General features: G+C 38.6%; 2 protein-coding genes across 6 annotated transcripts in view; both read left to right on the top strand.

Annotated features, from left to right (window-relative positions):
- Positions 1-32: 32 nt before the first annotated feature.
- On the top strand, positions 33-5,141 carry ZBTB14 (zinc finger and BTB domain containing 14). 3 transcript variants are annotated; one of them, XM_027650910.1, is made up of 3 exons: positions 33-120; positions 2,059-2,139; positions 2,542-5,141. In XM_027650910.1, the coding sequence occupies exons 2-3, from the start codon at positions 2,137-2,139 to the stop codon at positions 3,883-3,885; spliced, it is 1,347 nt and encodes a 448-aa protein (XP_027506711.1). In that variant the 5' UTR covers positions 33-120; positions 2,059-2,136; the 3' UTR covers positions 3,886-5,141. The 3 variants fall into 3 exon arrangements, with proteins under 3 accessions (XP_027506711.1, XP_027506710.1, XP_027506712.1); XM_027650909.1 differs by lacking the exon at positions 33-120 and adding an exon at positions 776-882; XM_027650911.1 differs by lacking the exon at positions 33-120 and adding an exon at positions 1,322-1,417.
- Positions 2,593-20,327, top strand: part of AKAIN1 (A-kinase anchor inhibitor 1) — a 36,552-nt gene continuing 18,817 nt past the window's right edge. The window contains exons 1-4 of one of the 3 annotated variants that reach the window (XM_027650914.1): positions 2,593-2,690; positions 7,233-7,300; positions 9,547-9,689; positions 14,199-15,019. In XM_027650914.1, the coding sequence (XP_027506715.1) occupies positions 14,926-15,019 (94 nt within the window). In that variant the 5' untranslated portion in view covers positions 2,593-2,690; positions 7,233-7,300; positions 9,547-9,689; positions 14,199-14,925. Of the gene's footprint in view, positions 2,691-5,256; positions 7,301-9,546; positions 9,690-14,198; positions 15,020-18,710; positions 18,858-20,327 lie in introns of those variants that run through there. The other 2 variants (XM_027650912.1, XM_027650915.1) reach the window with 2 other exon arrangements.

The raw sequence follows: 20,327 nt of genomic DNA, 5'->3' as shown, positions 1-20,327 counted from the left end.
CCCATTCCCTCCCTCCCTTCCCTTTTCCCCGTGCCCCTCCCGCGCGGCGGCGGCGGCGGCAGCGGAGCCCCCCCGCGCTCCCCCGGGAAGCGCGGCTCCGCGCGCGCGCGCGGGCTGCAGGTAAGCGCGAGCCCTCTCCCGGTTCCCCCCCCCTCCCTGCTCCCGCGCGGCGGCCGGGCCGGCGCTGCGCTGCGCGCGCGCGCTCTCCCTCGCGCGCCCTCTCCCTCCCTCCCTCCGCCTCCTCCTCCTCCTCCCTCCCATCCCTCCCCCGCTCGCCGCCGCCACCGTTACAGCCCCGGCAGCGCGCGCTGGGTGAGATGGCGGCGCCGCGGGCGCGCCCGCCGCCTGCAGCCTCGGAGCCTTCGCGCGCCTGCCTCCCGCAGGCGATGGGAGGGAGAGGGAAAGGAGGAGGAGGAGGAGGACGAGGACGCGTCCAGCGATGGATGCGCACCCTGTGGCGCGCGGGCCCCGCGCGCGGCAGCGGCCATAGCAACAAAGGGGCGCCGCATCCAGGCGGCGGGAGCCGCGCGGGAGCCGTTGGAGCGAGGGAGGGAGGGAGGGAGCGAGCGGGGCGCCGTCCTTGCGCAGCCCCGTGAGGCGGCGCGGCGGGAGCGCCGGGCTCGCTCTGGAGAGCAGCCGCTGCCGCTCGCGGGCGCCCCCGACGCCGATCCGGGAGCGCGGGCGGCGCGGCAGGAGCTGGGCTGGTCCCCGCCGGGAACCCGCCCGCGCCGCGTCCCCGCCGGCGGGTGCGTGGAGCGGGCGTGCGCCTCCGCGGCCACGGGCACAGCAGCCGCCGGAACCGGCGTGGGCAGGCACTGAGCGCGTCCCGAGCAGGCACAGCCCCGGACACACGTCCCGGCGGTGGTAGCGGCTGTGTAAAAAGTGTGTGAAGGAATAAATCAGAATTAATTCAGACAATTACCTCAATAATTAATTCTCCCTCAGTAAGTGTCAATAGAACTGCAGTAAAATTGCATATTTTTTAACAGAACAGGGTGCAATTGCTGCTAGATTATTAGCAATGACGTTTTGCTACTTGTTTGAAAAGAAAGCATTTTTCCCAGCTTACAAAGAGCTCCAAACATAGCCTGTTGACATGGTGGTTGTCCTGCCCTCTTTGGTGCTGGATTGATACATTTTCCTGGGCCAGCAGACTCAGACAGCCCATAAAAATACACAAGACACAAGAGTGTTTCTTGGTTTTCTTTTGTGGTCTTCTCTTTTTTTTTTTTTTTTTTTTGTAGCGAGGGACACTGTAGCTGAGATTCCAGACCTGCAAAGGTATTTGTAGTGAGTCAAACGTTCCCATACCATGTGAAACACACGGCACCAAGAATGGAAGTTGCATACCTGTCATCATACCTGTCGTAGAATGTCATAGAATTTAGGAAAGAAGTTCCCAGCACCTTTGTGCCAGGTGATGGAGGATTTGTTCTGAACCATTATTAAATTTCCCTCCTCTCCGCTATGTTTCCTTTTTCTGTCACAATGAGATGCCAGCAATTGGGATTGAATAATTTGAATTATGTGTCTGGCATTATGCTTCTGCTCTTCGGATATCTCCATTGTTTGGAGATCTGATACACTTGGTGTCTCTTTCCCTGGTCCTTGATCCTCATCCACCCATAGCACAGTCTGCTGTCCTTTGGGATGCCCGATCTGCTTGCCAGACCCGACCCTCTGCTAGGGTTGCTCGGATCTCTGGTTCAGCAGAAGACTAATCAACTTCTTGATGGGTTGGTTACTGGGTTGACTGTAGTGATTCCTGTGGAGGTGTTTCAGACTTCTAGATGTAGCACGAAGTAAGTAGCAGGGAAGTGGAGCCAGGGAAGTGCAGTAGCCAGAGGAAAGTAAATACATGATTTATATCAACAATGCTATCAGATCAGTTTATGCAGTAGAACTGTAGTACCACAGAAAAATAACTGAGTATTTTAACAGTGCATTTTGTCTAACATAAAATAATTGAGAGTGCTGTGTTTTAACATACAAATTTAAAATAATTTTTGGAATAGATTTTATAATTTCTTGAAACGTTATTATCTTCCTGTCTTTCAGGCTGAAGGTGGCCCAGTCTGAGGGCTAATCTGTCAAATATTTAAGAATCATTTGCTCAGAAAATTTCCCACATTGTTCATGGTAAGGCTTATATTTGATATTTCACATTTAGTTTGTTGTGCTGACACAGAGTATTTCTTACACATTTTTGGTATTGACATTTTCTTTAGCTGTAAGAATTACTTAAGAGTTGGATCATACATTTACTGAGAATTGCAGTTTCACAGAGGTTTCCAGTTTTTTATAACTGAATCAATAAATAAAACTGAGTAATTGTAAAGTGAAAAGGAAAGATCTTTATGTATTCACAATTTTAAAATAAGTTTCAGAGTAATGCTTGTATAATCTAAAAGCTTTTTCTGATCATATTAAGAAAAAAATTATTTGACAATTTTTTTAGTATGTAAATAGTTTCGCCTGTTGGGATTTTATGACTCAGACTGCTTTATAAAAATTACAAAACTCTCCTTTGTTATTTTACAGGAGTTTTTCATCAGTATGTCTGAAACCATTAAATATAATGACGATGATCACAAAACTGTGTTCCTGAAAACATTGAATGAACAACGTTTGGAAGGAGAATTTTGTGACATAGCTATTGTGGTTGAAGATGTTAAGTTCAGAGCCCATAGGTGTGTGCTTGCTGCCTGCAGTACCTACTTCAAAAAACTTTTCAAAAAACTGGAAGTTGATAGTTCATCAGTAATAGAAATAGATTTTCTTCGTTCTGATATTTTTGAGGAAGTTCTCAATTACATGTATACTGCAAAGATATCTGTTAAGAAAGAGGATGTAAATTTGATGATGTCTTCAGGCCAGATCCTCGGTATTCGATTTCTTGATAAACTCTGCTCTCAAAAACGTGATGTTTCTAGTCCTGAAGACAACACACAGTCCAAGAGCAAGTACTGTCTAAAAATAAACCGTCCTATTGGAGAACCCAATGATACACAAGATGATGAGGTGGAAGAAATTGGAGATCATGATGATAGTCCATCAGATGTGACAGTGGAAGGAACTCCTCCAAGTCAGGAAGATGGAAAGTCACCAACAACTACCCTGAGAGTGCAAGAGGCAATTCTGAAAGAGTTGGGAAGTGAAGAAGTTCGAAAAGTAAACTGCTATGGCCAAGAAGTAGAGCCTATGGAAACGACTGAATCTAAAGACTTAGGATCTCAGACCCCTCAGGCTTTGACATTTAATGATGGGATAAGTGAAGTGAAAGATGAACAGACACCTGGCTGGACCACGGCAGCTGGAGATATGAAGTTTGAGTACTTACTTTACGGTCACAGGGAACATATTGTATGTCAGGCTTGTGGCAAGACCTTTTCTGATGAAGTGCGATTGAGAAAACATGAAAAGTTACACACGGCTGATAGGCCGTTTGTTTGTGAAATGTGTACGAAGGGCTTTACCACACAAGCTCATTTGAAAGAGCACTTGAAAATACACACAGGCTACAAGCCTTACAGTTGTGAAGTGTGTGGAAAGTCTTTTATTCGCGCACCAGATCTAAAAAAGCATGAAAGAGTTCACAGTAATGAGAGGCCCTTTGCATGCCATATGTGTGATAAGGCTTTCAAGCACAAGTCCCATCTCAAGGACCATGAAAGAAGACATCGAGGAGAGAAACCTTTTGTCTGCAGTTCCTGCACTAAAGCATTTGCTAAGGCTTCTGACCTAAAAAGGCATGAGAACAATATGCACAGTGAAAGAAAACAAGTTACTACAGCCAATTCCATCCAGAGTGAAACAGAACAGTTACAGGCAGCAGCCATGGCTGCAGAAGCAGAGCAGCAATTAGAAACTATAGCTTGTAGTTAAAAACGAAAGCAGAAACTTTATCAGAAATAATATAAGAAATTAAATTGAACAAAATCTAGTGTTGATATACGTTTAGACTGAGAATTTTTTCAAGAAATCATATTTTTAGAGAATTGAATGTTACATAGAAATACATAGCATCATTTGGTTAGGTATTTTAAAACATTTCAGAGATGGGTATTCTTAGAATGTGAAGCAATTTTGTTGCCATTAGCAGTATAATGCACTAATACCTGCTTTAATTTGAGAGTGTAATCAAGTTCTCTATAAAAACAGGGATAATTACTGGCTGATACTTATTTCATTCAGTATGGAATACTGCATACAACATAAACATTGCAATCAGTGAGAATCAGTAAGTTTGAAACCGCTGAAATCTCAAAAATCACAAACATGGAAAGGAAATACTTGTTTTTCATAATTCTGAAGGTGTTATAATTTTTTGAGAAACAGACATTGATTCCCTAAGCTTTTTAATTCCTCCTTTTTTCACTTAATGTAGGTAGGTACAGTAGAGTGTAAGTGGGATGGTGATCAGAATGAAATTGCTTCTTATTCCATTCCCCCAGATACCCTCGTATTTTAATCAAGGTGGCAAGTTTAATGAAATACTTGATTTCTTGAAAAAACTACATTATTCACAGTGATTCTGGCTGGCAAAGCAGCAGCGTCATGGCATTCACCAATCCCTTCAGTGGGTAAAAAAGTCTGCCTCTTTTGTTTTTGTGTTCATTCTTATGTAGGGCCCTGGAGATGGGACTGGGCCATAAAGGAAAAAAGGTGCAGCGTGGATGAGACATGCTCCTTACTCAAACCCAGTAGAAATCAATTAAAGCTAATACAGCCTGAGGCTGTGCTTTTTATTATGCAGCTTTCAGTTCACCTAACCTAGCACAGTGAAGGTAAAGGAGTGTTTCTGGGAGCACAGGAGGTTTAGCTGCACTGGCGAGTGACCTGTCACTGCCAGACTCCTGGAGCTGCAGAGCACAGCCACAGGCTATCACATACCTGCCCACAGTGTTCAGCTGGGGTTTGTGTCATGGCTTGTCGTAACAGCTCATAGGTCCTGTTCAAGTTTAAAAGTTTCCACCTTCTAACTCACCATCTCTCAGCAATAGAGACACTTCAGTGAGTGAATTCAGTTGTAATTGATCCAGAGTGAGTGTTCGCTATTAGTCGGTTGCTTAGTCTCGCCTATTTTTTTTTTTTAAGATAAGCTGGGGTACATGCTGCTAATTTAATAGTTAACTCACAGAGTCAACACAATAAGTTGTCTTTGGATTGCAGTCTCCTGTGTGTAGTCAGCAAGAGAAGACACAATAACAGTGGTAATGTAATCCAAAGGGATACTGAGCCTTTATTTTAAATTTGTAAATACTACAACTGTTGTGAAAACTTCATTTGAAGTTGGAATGGGCAAAACCCCACACTCTTGGGCACATTGTAGTAACGTTGGTCACTTGCGATACCTATAGCATATGGAAGTGTTAGATCAGTTTCTGGTAAGTTACTGTGTGGTACATCACATCTTGCTTTTCTAAAAAGAAATTTAGAAAGTGTTTTTGAAACTGTTATATGGAACTTCTATCATTGGGGGTTTTTTTGTTTGGTTGAGGTTTTTTTTACAGCTTCATTTTATTCGTGTACTTATCAGGTTAAACAGTTATCTTAAAATGCCAGTAATTGTTTGAACGCTGGTCTGTAAATAAAACATGAACTTAATATTTTAGAAAATGTAAACTTCGGACCTTTACCAATATATTTTTTTAAACTGTTGCTTCATTTTACATTCAGTAATATTAGTTTGTAAACAAACTATACATTTTGTACCTGTGCAACATCAGAGGATGTGTATTCATTGCATTTTATTGGTTCTCTTGAGGAACATGATAAATGACCATTGTTAAAATGTTTTACTGTATATGATCATAGATATAAAGATAGTAGGTCCAAAATAGGATCTACATTTTTTTTCTAAATATATTAGTTGTGCTATGTTTTCTTATCTAAAATTGTGTTCACTTTTTTTCTAGATTAAATTGGGGTTGATAAGAACGTACAAAACAGATCTGTTGTAATAAGAGTTCAAAAGTGTAAAATGTGAAGAAAGTAAATTTTCTCTAGGTCTACTATGAAAAGTGCAAGAAACAATGAGCTTAAATTACAGCAGTAAACATTTACATTGAAAAAAAAATCTTTTAAATGGTTTGATAATTAATTACTAAAACAAAATACCTGGGGAAATATTGCAATCTCCACTAGTGATGACATTCAAAAAAGGGTTAGACAAACATATGTTAGGAATGGTTTAAATATGGTTAATTCTGCTTTGAAGCTGAGGGATACGATGAATAACCTCTCAAGAACAGCTTCATTGGTTTGTTGTTGGGGGGGGGGTTGTTTTTTTGTTGGTTGGTTGGTTGGTCTTTTGAAATGTAATAAATTAAAATGGATCTCATAGGACAGTAGGCACTTAAGTAGAAAGACAGAGCTCAGGTCTTACAGTTAAAAGAATATTACCCCCTGACTTTCAAGCAGTCAGACTGTGAATTTGAAATTGTTATAGAAAAACAGGCTTGCATTAAAAGACTCACTACCAAAAGTGTGATAACATTCTGTGTTACATCAGAGTAAATTCTGCTATTGCTAAAGCTTACGGCTGGAAAAGTTAACAGCTATAAGGACTGTGTGATGTTTGTAGCTTTTAAAAGCTGGGACAGATTGATATTATACATAATCTAATACAGAAGTGTGCAGAGGCATGAACAAATGTTATTGTTGCATGTTCTTTGGGCAGGTATAAACACTTTATATGAGACTTGGTCTTAAAAGTCTATGACAGGATCAAATTAAATGAAGTCAATTGAATTGCCTCCATGTCAAAGGTTTTAAAAGGGGGCCTCAGCCTCCTGCTAGTTTTTAGGTGCTTAAGTGTCAGAAGACTGCTTAGCTGACAATACTGGTTAAGAAGGCCAAGGCTCAGTTATATTTCTGAAGTTGATTGAGAATTTTCTTGGCAATTCCTACTACCACCATCTGTTTTAAGGATGTGAAATTACCTTATTTTTTCTTTTTTTGAAAGCCAATGGCTAATTGTTTTTCTCCCTGGTTGTTTTTACTCAAGGCAGAGAGAAGGCCTTGGAAAAGTTTTGGAAGAGGTTTCAGAAAGAAGGTGTGGATGTAAGAAGCTGTATATATTTATTGTTAATATGTTCTAAATTAACCTGTTTGTTGTGTATGTTCTGAAGGGAGGTTTGCTTATATATTGTGGGGATCTGTCGTGAAGTTCAGATAAATCTGTCTTCATCTTAAGACACTACTGCTTCTGTCTCTCTCATCTGTGCCAGAAGACATCATGTATAAAAGCAGGTGTGCGTCAGCTCCGAGCCACCGAGGTTTTCCAGCCTGATAAACAGTAAGCTGTAAACCATGTTGACTGAGTAATGGGCAAATTTTTATTTTTGCTTTTACAAGGATGGCATGGCAGGTTCTTTCAGAGTTTATGAGACAGTGGATGAGATTCTCTCTGACTAAAGGGAATTTTGCTGTTGACTGTATTGGGGCCAGACTAGTCTAACATTCTTTAAAAGTTTTCGAACAGCAGGCAAGTTAACTAATTGGTGTGCATGCAGGAATGACAGAATGCTGTAGAAAATAGACGGCTAAAATAGTGTTGAATATGGATTACTTTTTTCTCCGAATTAAGTAGCAAAAATATTATGTATAGAATTAGTCCTGAACGTACACTTGTCAGTCTGTGGTTTATGAGATCAGAGTCAGTTATGTCTTTAATATACATAGGATAGCAAACACTTGGTTACTCTCTTTGGCTGACACTGAACCTCCATCCGTCTTATGATGGATGATGCGTGACCATGTGGCTTCAATGGAACCCTCTGTGTATGGGAATTAAGTATATGAATAGGTGTTGTGTAAGCAGGGCTTACATGTATACAATGCAGCAACATGTTAGTTGATGTGAAATGAGCTTCTTTTGGTGATTGCCTTGTGTAAGGTCAGCACCAGATGAAACACTAAACCACAGTCGTCTCCGCTGCAAAAAGATCTAAATATAAGGAAGTATAACAATTTAATTAAAAGGCTTTGCACTTTAAAAGACTAACTTAGAGTGAAAAGAAATATTTGAAACAAGAACTTTGCTATTCTGTGATTTTAACTGGGTGTTCTTAAAATAGCTTGGTTTTTTGTTTGGGTTTTGTTTTGGTTTTTTTTTTAAGAGAAAAAGGAACAAAAGTAACACATTTTGTCCTCTGGTATCTGCTTAATTTCTGATCCTAATTGTGTTAGCCATGGGTATGCTGCTGATTATTTGGCACAACTCAGTTTGGAAACTAAATGTTCAGCAAGAATACCTTTCAGCCCTTCTCCACCCCTTCTTTTACACAGTGTTCACTTATCAATAGTTAAAAAAATAATAGAAAATGAAGCAACTCACAGTTGAGTGAGTACTTCTGGTTTTGTTTTTCTGCTTAATTCTTTTAGAAAGATTTAGACCTGGAGATTGGAGTATTAGAGGTCAGTTTGTGAAAGGAAATGCCTCATACTCACTTCGGTAGCAAATGTGTGGATCAGTTTCTGTTTGTTTCTGTTTGTTCATATAAGCTACAAAATACTAAATACTTTGCAAAGTCTTGCCATTTAGGTACCCAAACGAGTTCTTTTGAAGATCAGGCCCCAGTTTTCTAATGTAGAGATAACTTTTGTTGTTCCATTAAGTAAGAATACTTAAGATTAATAGAGTCTGTGTGAGGTACAGAATAAAATATCTGATTATATCAGAAAGTCTACCCTAAGGTTAGAGTATATTTTTAGGGACAGATTATCTTTTATTAAGTATTTTATAAATTCAGACACCTCTAGGCTTACAGAAAGGACAAAGCATTTATGCAGGAGAGTTCATCTGCTTACAACAGATGACTTTTCTGAATGTAAACATTTGCAGATTGATACAGAACAGAATAATTCTACCTGGAAGGTAAAGACAGATCTAAGGAATTTTCATCTTTTTCAAACAGTTAGTTTTAGATCACAGCAGTATGCCCAGTCAGCCAGAAACTTGCGCGTTTCATTAAAAATTCCATTACTGCAGTTGATCTGTCATTTGTCTTCATATAGATCTAAAACAATTATAATAACATTCTTACTCATTTCAGAACAGATGGAGAATTTCCATGAATAGATTTGTTAAATGTGTGTCATAAGAGTTGAGACACCTATTCTCAGGAATGATTTTTAAATGTAGTACAAGAAACCTGAAATAGCCAGAAATAGTAATTTTTGAACTAAGAACTAAGACAAATAGATATAATGCGTTGGATATAGATCATCTTTATGAACTCGTTAAATCATGAGAGCTATTTTCTGCTTTTTCTACCAAAACATGAGAATTTTTCTTCTGTTTAGAAAAATGTCTTTTCTGATGCAAACCCTTCTGTTGAAAACAATGACCAAAACCACACAAGTCCTGCTGTACCTACACTTGTAGTTTTCTGACTTCTTCCCAATGGCCTATTTATACATTTAAGTAATCTGCATATGCTAAGCACTTAGAGTATTTTTGTCTTTTAAAATATTCTAAAGACCAAGCTTCCCTGCATCTAAGTTTTCATTCTTCAGTAATAAAGACACTTTTTTTTTCAGGGTCCCAGGGTACTACAAACAATGTTTACAGGAACAAAGCATTGTAGTGGCACTGCAGATTGCTCAAACAGGAGGATGGGGTATACTAGAGCTCCACTCTGAGATCAACACCTTACTTCTTTCTACTATAGAATTTGGAAATGGTACTGACACAAGATTGTGTGTACTTCCAGGTGGGAGTTTCTCTTCAAGGGAGGTTATCAGTTATCTGCAGGTGATTTCTGTCTGTTTTGTACTCATCATCAGCATAATTAGGGTTTACAGAGAAGACTTTTCAGGACACCGTCTTTCAAAATGTTAGTTAGCTCTATTTTTGCATACTATCAGACCTTATTCACATGTGTTTAAGGTTGCATGGGCAAAGTAAAGGAAAAGTTTTGGGGTAAAAGCAAGAAAGTAGTGTGAAAATGTTCTAAAACTGCATTTATTAAACTTTATTACAAATTGAATGCAATTTTGTATTTAATACATTTAGGGTACATTATATTAAAGAATATGTTTTCAATGTTTAAGAAGTCACTAGTCTCAGATCATAAATTTTTTTATTTGTTTCCATTACTTTAATCTCCAGCATTTAGAATCAGTGTATAGGTTTAGTTTCTCTGGCTATGAAAGCCATGAAGTATCTTGTAACTCTGATGCTTGATATATCAAATTATACTGACTGTCTGTATCTAACCACATTTAGAACTTTTTTTCTTTACACCTGGACATCCATCTTTTTTGTACTTTAGATTAGCCCATTAGCATTCTTCCATTTCCTGTTACAAATTAACTGAAGTTTTTGTGAGATTTGCTTAGGCCACTAAAGAATGTTTTCTCAGATGGCAGTAGAATTTGATCCGATTGCTTTGCAAAGATGTAAAATGAATAGAGAGTGGCTTATTTTGTATGGAAGAATAGTTTACAATGATTTTTTTTTAAATTTAAGCATTGTTTTTATTTGTTTCTGTTCTGCTATAAAGCTTGCTGTTTGAGAGTACAGTCTTCTAAAGGCACAGCAAAGTATACTTTGTATAGTAAAGCTTAATTGTGCTGAAAGGGTGAGTCTTGTTCCTTCTTGATTCCTTTCCTGCTCAGAAAGGTGTCTGGTGAACTTCTCTGTCAGTGCAAGGTAAGTGATCAAAGTATTCAGGTAAGAGCAGGGATGATGGTAAACAGCGAAGAGGAAGGAACAGGACCCTCTTATTTAAACTGGTGTAAGGAGTGCCAGCTCACCCCCTAAAGGTTTATCTTGTCATGACAAATCTCATTGCTAAGTTATGTTCTTTTGTTCCTGTTGAATTCTTTATTTTTGAGTGCTTGTGAGGGTAAAGAGGTTCAAGGGAAGCTCAAAACAATTCCACCTGTTTCTTCAGATAGAATTTACCATGCATAAAATTGTGGTACATCTAATATTCTGGTTACTCATTGTTATGCTGGATAGTATGTACTATTTTATAACAAAATAATAGCTATTGACTTTGATCCAAAGATGATCTAGCCTCGGTTCTTTGAGCACAGGAAGAGGTTTGGCACTCTATTTAGCTTGAACCTATTTGTCTGTCTTAGGTGGTAACAAAAAGAGAGAAGTAATGCATCAAGGCAGTAGGCTTTATGCCCAAGGCACAACTCAATCATGAGATGTTTCCCTGTTTTTGAGTTAACGAAAGAGCTAAACGAGGTCAAGGAATCACATCCACAGTGATTTAAGACAAGCAAAGTTGTGGTTGCTGCAGTTTATTGTTGTTTTTCTGCCTGCAGTAGCACTCCTGTAAGGTCTCAGTGAACCAATTCATGAAGAGCTGAAGCACCTGAACAATAATAACTGTTCTGAGGCATTTTTTTCTTAACTTTATCAGCCCCACATGATTGCCTTGGTGCTAGGGTCAGTGGAAGAGCAGCCTCAATTTAGAACGACTTCAGTTATTGTGGAGCTACCTCTTAAGACAGCAGCTTTGTGTTTCAACTGCCATAGCAAAACTGCAAATTGTTGCTAAAAGGGCTGTTCCCGTTCTCTCCTTTCTTTTTTTGCCATTACCTTTTGCACCTGTTTCCTCCGTCTGTTAACCTCAGATTTAGTGGCTTCTGTGGCTTTAGAATAAGCCAGTTGAGTGTATTCCTATAACAAAGCTATTCAGTGCTTCAGTGAGTTAGTTTTAAATTGACCTCCCTTGTCGAACCAATTCATTAGGTTTGACCCAAGGTAAGTGGCAGGAGCACATTGCTAGAGTTAGGAAAGGGAATGGAGCAGGACTTGCCAGCTTTGGTACCACATTGAATGCCATATGATGAAACACAGCACTTGTTGCACGGTTTGTGAGAAGCAGCCAGGCAACAGAAAGGATCAGACGTAAGTCCTTTGCAACACCCACTGCTGGTAGACTTACGGGATTTTGAAGAGGGATATCTGTGCTTCATTTCTGCTTTTTTGGGAGAATGGAATTTGGGGTTTGAAGTTGGGGCTTTTTTTCTCTTTGTTATTATTTAAATTAATCTGACCCTGCTTACCTCTTATTCAACAATCCTACACAGCCTTGAATGGTGAAAAATTGATCAAATTAAGGAGAAAAGAGTTATTAATAAAAGACAATAGGTATTTAACCTACTGAAGAACAAAACTGTAATCCCAAAAGGATGAGAAATGTATTTTTTCAACATAAGTTAATCTTTGCAAGTATTAGAAGGAAACAATATTTTCCTCATACATTTCCACTTGGTACATACTTCAGATTAATGAGTTTTATATGTGGTTATTGAGTTGTGTAGCTGAGGCTTCAGAAGGTATTCCTTGCTGAGAGTTGCCTTCTCTCAGTGAGAAATTCTTACCTGAAAATATTTCTGTTCTCTGATATTTCTCATAGTTTTCTGTGATTTTAACATTTTTTCCCCATCTGAAATAATGGTATTTGAATATTTTCTTTTTACAAAATGCCTTATTTTATATTACAGCTATTATTGATTTTGATATTTTACCCAGTAGTATTTTACTAATTTGTCCAGATTATCCAGTAAGATAACAACAATGGCCACTATATTATACTCTTAAAGTATAAAATAGAACTTAAACCAGGATTTTGAGCATAAAATTTGTAATGCTGGTGTAAACTTTCAATATTTAACTTTTCAACACTGTACAGAAGACTTTATACCCCGGAAAGCAATAAGATCTCATTGACTGCTCCTATTAGAAAGTCTTGATTTTTTTAAAAAAGTATGTATATGTATTATTCTAATTTTGTTTCTGGATTTCTTGATCTTGGGTCAAGTAAGGAAAAAGATTTCAACTGTCAGCTTGGGAATTAGGAAAGAGCAACTCTACTCTTTTTTATTTCAGATGAGTTAGAAGTCTGAACATAACTGGGCTTGGTTACTAGGCTAACAGTTACCTATAACTATACACATAGTAACAATTAAAACTTACATTTTTTACAGTGCCTGACAGGTTTGCCTATGCTAGAGTTTTGCCATTCGGTCTGCAAAAAAACCCCCAAAACCAAAAAACAATACAAAAACCCCCACCAAACTACGACCCTGCAATTCTTACTTGAAAATGTCATTACTGCCATCATAAACAGAGTTATGTTAGACAGAAATGTTTTAATTGAAGTGAACAATTACCCATTTTAAGAGTGTTAGTCATATGTTTTCAATATAAAGCATAGGTTTAATTTTCCACTTCAGTAATTAACTTTTATCCAGTTGTATGACTTTCTTGTAGATCTCCCATTGTTTCAAGGACAGATTAAATGCAGTCAGACAGTAGCCCTGATTTGATGGATGTGATAAATTCCACTAGAATAGGGATGTCCTATTATAGATACTTTTCAATTGGACATGCATTATGCTCTGTGAATCTTGCTAACCTAATTTAAAGTTTTGATACTCTACTGTTTTAAATGCTTTCTTTTGTATCAAAGTTGATGTTTTCAAACTCAATTTAAAATTCATATATTTATCTTATTTGACCACATTTTTTAATTTTTAACCATGCATGACGAAATCCCCATTCCTTTGATTCTGTGGGACAAGTTGTGTATTTAGTGTTTGTATTTCATATTACTGTAATTCAGTACAATTTCCCGTTCTCAGTTCTTGAATTTAAGCTGTTTAGTAGCATATTAAAATTATGATTTCGGTATTTACATTTTACATATGTTTGTTCTCTCAACATTAAATTAAGCATGTGGTTTAATATTTAGGTTGTTTACATTTGTCAAAATGTATAACTGATTTATTGAGGACTCTAATAGCATTTTTTATGAGTTAGGAAATTTCTTCATTCATTCCTCTCCTTAGTTCATTGGCAAGCTGTTTTGCCATGGGTCATAAATGCTTCTTTAATTGTCTCCTTTTAGGTTCTTTGAAGACTTGAGCAAATGCCAAATTTTATGATTCGTGTCAAGTTACACACACCAATAAGCCGTGGCATGATCAGTCTTAAAACAGTTTTTATAGAAGAGAGAAAGACATGTAAAAGCCACTCATTTTTAGTGTAACAAATGTCACGCTGGTAGTAACAGAAAAGGTTTGAAGGTGAGAGTTTCATTTGTGGCAGATTCCCAACCCATCCTATGTGTCTTCAGTGTGGTGCAGAATGGTATGGCCTGTTCCATGTCAGGAGACAGTGGTTGTGTGTGAGGTTCTTTAAAGTCTCTGCCTATGTTTCACAGTGTCTCTGCTAGATCCAGAGTCATTAGCCAAGGACTTGACTGGACTGAATTCCTTGCTGTATAAAAGAATTCCCGTGTAATGGAAAGCCTCTGAATTTTGGACTGTGATTCATTCATCTGTCTCGGTGAAGGGACTGGCAACTTGCAGAGGTGTGGCAGGTGGGAGCAACGATTGCTTTGATTCTACTGCACAGTTGTATGTGCAGTGATGTTTTAGTTGAGTCAGTCAATCTTTTATTTAAACCTCCTGAATTTATCTAGGTCCTTATTTCTTGTTGATTGGCTTTCACTTTGGGTTCAACTTCTCTAACTTTGACTTCCATCTAAAAGAGAAAGATGCCAATTTACTTATGGGACTGTTGGAAGATAACCATTCATGGGTGTGAGGCATTCAGATGAGAGGGTGGCAATAAAACCAGCTAGATGGAAGTGTGGCTTTTGGGATCTATTTACAACTGTGGAAGTCCTGTGGTGGACTCATCTTGGTGCTACTTAAAAATCCTGCAATAAACAAAACAAAGAAACAAACAAAAACCCCAAGCCCACCCTAAAACTGTACAACTATTTCTCCTAGACTCTGTCTAAAATTTATTCATATTTGTAAATCTCAACCCTGGACTACTGTGCAGTTTATCAGGTTAATTAAGAAAGATTAATAGACTGATGAATTGAAACTGTGGTGACCACATTTATCTTCAATGGTATTCACTTTTTCCTGTCTTGAGAAATGTTGCATGTTCTTGCTTCTGACTTTCAAGGTGTCATGTCTTTAGCTGCTGGAAATCTGTGCATCGTTATTCTTCTGGAGCACTCACAGAAAGGTAACTGGCTTTTCGTTTAATTATTTTTTCAGGAGATTTGCAATTGTGCCCCTTTTTCTTTTGCTTTTCTACCTCTGTTTATTCACTACATCTCTCTGTTAGAGGTATAATAATCAGAGAGGTATTAGAAGTTAGGTGTCTAAATCTAGGACCCTGAATAGTATGACCCCTAGTATACAAATTGCCATTTGACACTTCAGATATTCATCTAATATTTAGATATTTCTTACTGACAGTCACAATTTCCTCTGAACAATTTCCTTGAATTTTCAGATGTAATGTATTGCACCTGGGCTAGTAAAGATTTTTGTTGTTAAGCTTAACTGTAAGACAGTCAGTGACTGTAATAAGTTTTTGAAGATCATTATGATAGTAGTCAGTTTAGCAAAAGGCATCAAGTAGTTAAAGCAATTTCCTAATTGTATTAGTCTTCCCTCCCAAAAAGCTAGATTTGACTATTAAAGTTTAGATGCGGAAGGAAATTTAAAAAAAAACCAAACAAAACCAAAACCAAACTCTAATATAATAGAGAGATAATTAATTCTCAAAGTTGGGAAGAGAGCTTTTTACAAAATATAATGTTAGCATCTGATGTAGACGTATGAAACCTTGTTTATCTCTTTAGAAAACATTTTATTATAAATTGTTCTCATATTTAAGTAATTACTTCTGAATGATTCTTTCAGAAAAGAGTTTAAAATCTTACCTGAAAAATATTAGCTGTGTGTACTTGTTAACAAAACATTGAAACTTTGAATATCAGGTAAAAATACCTTCTTAATACATATTTACTAAGCTTCTGATTCTATGCGACCAAATAATTGTTTTCAGGGTTTAATTCAGATCTAAAGCCACGGAATTGTGAATAGCAACAAATGATTTAAAGATACAAGGACTCCCTGAAACAACATCTCAGCCTTGGCCATATTGATCACCATAACTGGTCTACTCTGGCCTCAAATCGGGAGGCCTGGAGACACACCATCTATAACACAGCTGTCTCCTTCGAGAACACACACAGGATCACTCTCGAGGAAAAAAGGCAACGCAGAAAGAACCGTACCTTGCAGAATACACCATCTAAGGAGTCTTTCTGCTGTGCCTTTTGCAATCGGATATGTCTGTCACGTATTGGCCTCATAAGCCACCAGCGTGCCTGTAGCAAATGTGGATAGTGCCTTCCCAAATCTTCGTTCACGAAGCCTAGCCATGATGACATACTAAGGAATTTTTAGATGTCCTGGTGTTATACAGAAATTAGTAATTCCTCACTCGAACAGTAAGAATGAAAATGTTAGAGGGACTGTATAATTAGTGATAAAAATATATACAGATTTTTTGTAAGTGCTTTTCTGTTTTGTATTTCATACAAGTTGATGGTACATCTTTACAGATATTTTTAAGATGTAATGTAATTTTTACCACTGCGCTTCATTCTCAAGGTTTATTTTTTTATTACTGGGAGTACCTGACAATGTTTTTCATTAATCTGAAGTTGAATGAAAAATAACTATTAGTTCAGTCTTTGTTTTGGTGGCTTTACTGCATTAACTGCACATTTTTTGAGGTGACAGTTCACTATAGAGCTCTGTCATGTGCAGTTATTTCAGTGATTTTGTGTTCATTTGAACTTGTGACCAAATCTGAAATTGAAAATGTGACAAAAAGAAGCCCAGAATGCTTCTTGATAACATTCATTTTCTGTGTGAGAAAACATTACTTGCTGGTAGCCTTTAATTTGAGCAAGAAAACTGAAAACTCTAAAATAAAATGTGCCCGGTTTGAGCTATTTGTTAGGGTAAACACAGAGAGCAGTCAAAGAAAGAAGTGTGTTGAACATTATCATTAATGAACTGTATTCTTTCCCCAAAATGTTTTGAAAATCTTTTAACAAGGTGTTCCACTACCTCAAAACCCAATCCCTTGTAGACATCCATATAATTTCTTTTGAGGATGTATGTAATAGAAATATATCCAATAGATTTTTCTTTTGGGAGAAGTGGCTTAGCATCTCTTTTTCATGATGGATGACTCTCCATTGAGCAATGGAGATCCACAAATCAAGCATTAGGGGCCACATAACTGATACATCATAAAAATACTAGTGTAAATTTTCTTACGGCCTTTCCAAATTGTATATCAGTTCTGATTTTCTAAAGATTACAGGATATCCTTCACCTTTCTCTTAAGAATGCTGAATAATGCTGACTGCAGTCTTGTCTGTATTTCATGTGGGATACTTGTACTAGAAATTGTTCTAATTGAGTTCTTAGGTACCCTATTAGTTCCTAGACTTTAGGTGAATAAGAATAATAATAGATGAAAAAAGGTTAGAATGGAAAATTTTGAAGTAATAATCATAGAGGGAACACCACTTCTGAGCAACTGGAGGTATGTTTATATTTGTAATTTGGTTGCGCTCTGAGAGAAGTGAAATTAAGTCCCTGAAATACAGGACAGGAAAGAGAAACAAATGGCAATAAAGAAACTGAAATTGTTAAGAGCAATTAAAGGAATATCCAGAAATCGGATGCTAGAAATGATAAGTGGAGGTAAATCTGAAAGGCATTTCCAAGGAGAAATTGTGTTATACAGTTAAAAAAAAAAAAAAAGAAAAAAAAGAAAAAATTGTCATCGGATACTTAGTTTGACTTTAACTGTGATGCCTTTCTTGAGTTCTTGTTGAAGTATATAGGCAATATTATTTAAACAAGCTAGTGCTTTTCTGTATCTGTATTTTAAGAATAAGGCCTTATTTTGAGACTTAAACCTCTCCAGGTTTAATTGGAGAATTTTATGTGTGTAAAATACTTGACTGTGAAAAAGAATGAAATAAGTTTGTGGGTTATGAAATGACCTGTAGGTTATGAAAATGTGTTTGGAAAATGTATTGCATATTGGAAAAATTTGCATGCAAACATTCATGCTAATTTTTTTTTTTTCAAATCTACTTTCTCTAATTTGCACTGGTAATCAGTGTTTTTCAAAATTCCTCTTGCAGGGAAGGCTTAAACAGGAGAGTTAGTTTTTCTAAATTGTGTCCCATTTGGCTGTTGTTCATCTTACTTCTATATAAGTTCAGGGTCCACAGGAAATCTAAGCATGGGTTTTACAAACAAAAGCAAATTAAATGTGAACCATAAAAGTTGGTGGGAAATTTTAAATTGTCTTCTCTTGCTGTTTGGTCTCATCTTCTCTATTTTATTACTTATTCATTACTTTCTTTACTGTTTGGCCCTGGTGTCATATTTTATATGCGAAAACATTCATGTTCCCTCTTAAAGTGCTGCTGTTGGGTACAGCTGGGTTAACGGGCCTGTGAAATCAGAGTATAAATTCCTCAGCATTTGAACCTTTGGAAAGTAAAATACTGTGACGAAGTACAGTGTCGCTGCAGCCCGTTACCAGGACTGTTAGCTTGCGGTGAGAGCAGTGTACCCCAAAATGTCTGGCAGCGGGGCTGTTGCCGCGAGGTAATTAGGAGCAATTAACCGGGCTCCCTGCTGGGCACATCTCTATTGCTTTTCTCCTCTTTGCCCTTCCCCCTGCTGCCACTGCAGGGCAACGAGTTGTGGCAGTGATGGTTCCCTGGGAGAGTGTGTGTGTGTCTGTGTGTGTGTCCGTGCGGGTGCCCCGGCCCCCTCCCCGCCCCGCCGCATTGTGGAGGGAGGGACCGCGGCCCGCAGCCGCCTCCGCCGCCGTGCGGGGCCGGGCGCTGTCCGTGGTGCTGAGCCCGGCGGGGACGGGCACTGTCCGTGGTGCTGAGCCCCCGCAGGGCCGGGAGCTGTCCGAGGTGCTGAGCCGCGCCGCCCGGGCGGCACCATGGTGTTCGCTCCAGGTAAGGGCAGCCGCTTCCCGATCCCAACTGGGGAAGCCAGCGGGAAGGGCCCGGCCGTGCGGGAGAACTGATGCGGGGAGGGGGTGGTGGGTGAGCCAGAGCTGCCAGCAGGCAGAGGCAGGTAGGTTCAAAGAAGGTGGCTTAGCTTAGGATGTGTTTGGCTGTGGAACTGGAGGTTATGAGGGTCACCCCTGTAGTTCCCATCAGGGAGAGGAGCCTCCTATACAAGTGTGCAGAGAACTGCTTGTCAGACTGTACAAAAGGGTCAGGAAGGGGGACGTGGCCTTGGACTGACTGGAGAGGGAATCTCCCTCGGCATCCACACTGGTGACTGCAGAGGAGACAATCTGTGAAACTCATGGACATATTTTACAAATTTCAATTCCTCCCTGTCCCCCCCAAAAATATTTGAATGGAAGAGAACAGAAAGTTTGTTCGGTCCTATTTTTACTGGAACAAAATTGAAGATTTCAGAAGGAGTGCATGTCTAATGGGAGACCTCACGCTATAAGGGTGCAGAATCTTTGCTGCATAGTATATATCAGCTAACACATAGAAGAAGGGAAACTACAGAGAATCTGCATTGGGTTTCATACCTTCTACTTTGAAGTAGGCAGTTTGTTATTCAGAAAGGAATGAGAGGCCTGGTAGCTCCAGGATATAAATGTGTAGTGAAATGACTTGAAAATAACTTGTTTAAAGGTGTATAACTGTCAGTAAAATAGTGGGTCAATAGAAAAGGGAAGGTAAAAGCTGCAATTTGACAATGAATGACTATTAATACCTTTTTTTTGCAAAGCTAACTGAAGTTTTGTCTTCTTTGAAGTCCTATATCCAGTCTGTGAAGGGGTAAGAACCTTCATTAAAATAAATTATCTTGGAATTAACTTTGCTAGCTCAATAGAGTCTAAGTTTTTGAAAAAAATACTATATCTTTTCAACAATCCGAAGTTCATTTTGTCTCTTTAACTGCCCGGTTGCTGTCTAATTTGATTTGTTCACTTACATCGTGTTCTGAAACTGGGGCCAAGTGATTTATATTAATAGAACCAGCCACTGTTTTTTGTAATACACCTTTCACTATTAGTGGCTCTTTTCTGAACTCCTTTTATCGGTCAGACTGTCACCATTAACTGTACACGTTCTAGAAATGCACTGTGGGACCAGAATACTGCAGGAAGAGATTACCTCTAAAATAATGAAAATGTGCTTTCCCCCCCCCGCCCCCAAAGACTGACAGAGAACAAACCCCAAATGTCATTAATAACTACATGATTATTTTCACAACTGTAATCCATAGACAGAAAAAAAATCTGTCCAAATTGGTTTTGTATAGTCATTCTTCTTCACTTTGCTTTTACTCAAAGAAAAGCCCATAGTTTCCTTGCAAATGTTGCCATAAAATACATAGGGCAACTCGGTAAGAGTTTGTAAAAGAGATGATAAAGCAATCTCTTATATTCAGACAGA

Source organism: Corapipo altera, unplaced genomic scaffold, assembly GCF_003945725.1.
Source record: "Corapipo altera isolate COAL_440 unplaced genomic scaffold, ASM394572v1 24, whole genome shotgun sequence".
In the NCBI taxonomy this organism is placed as follows: domain Eukaryota; kingdom Metazoa; phylum Chordata; class Aves; order Passeriformes; family Pipridae; genus Corapipo; species Corapipo altera.
Note: the sequence above shows the minus strand (reverse complement) of the source record. Positions and strands in the feature narration are given on the sequence as shown.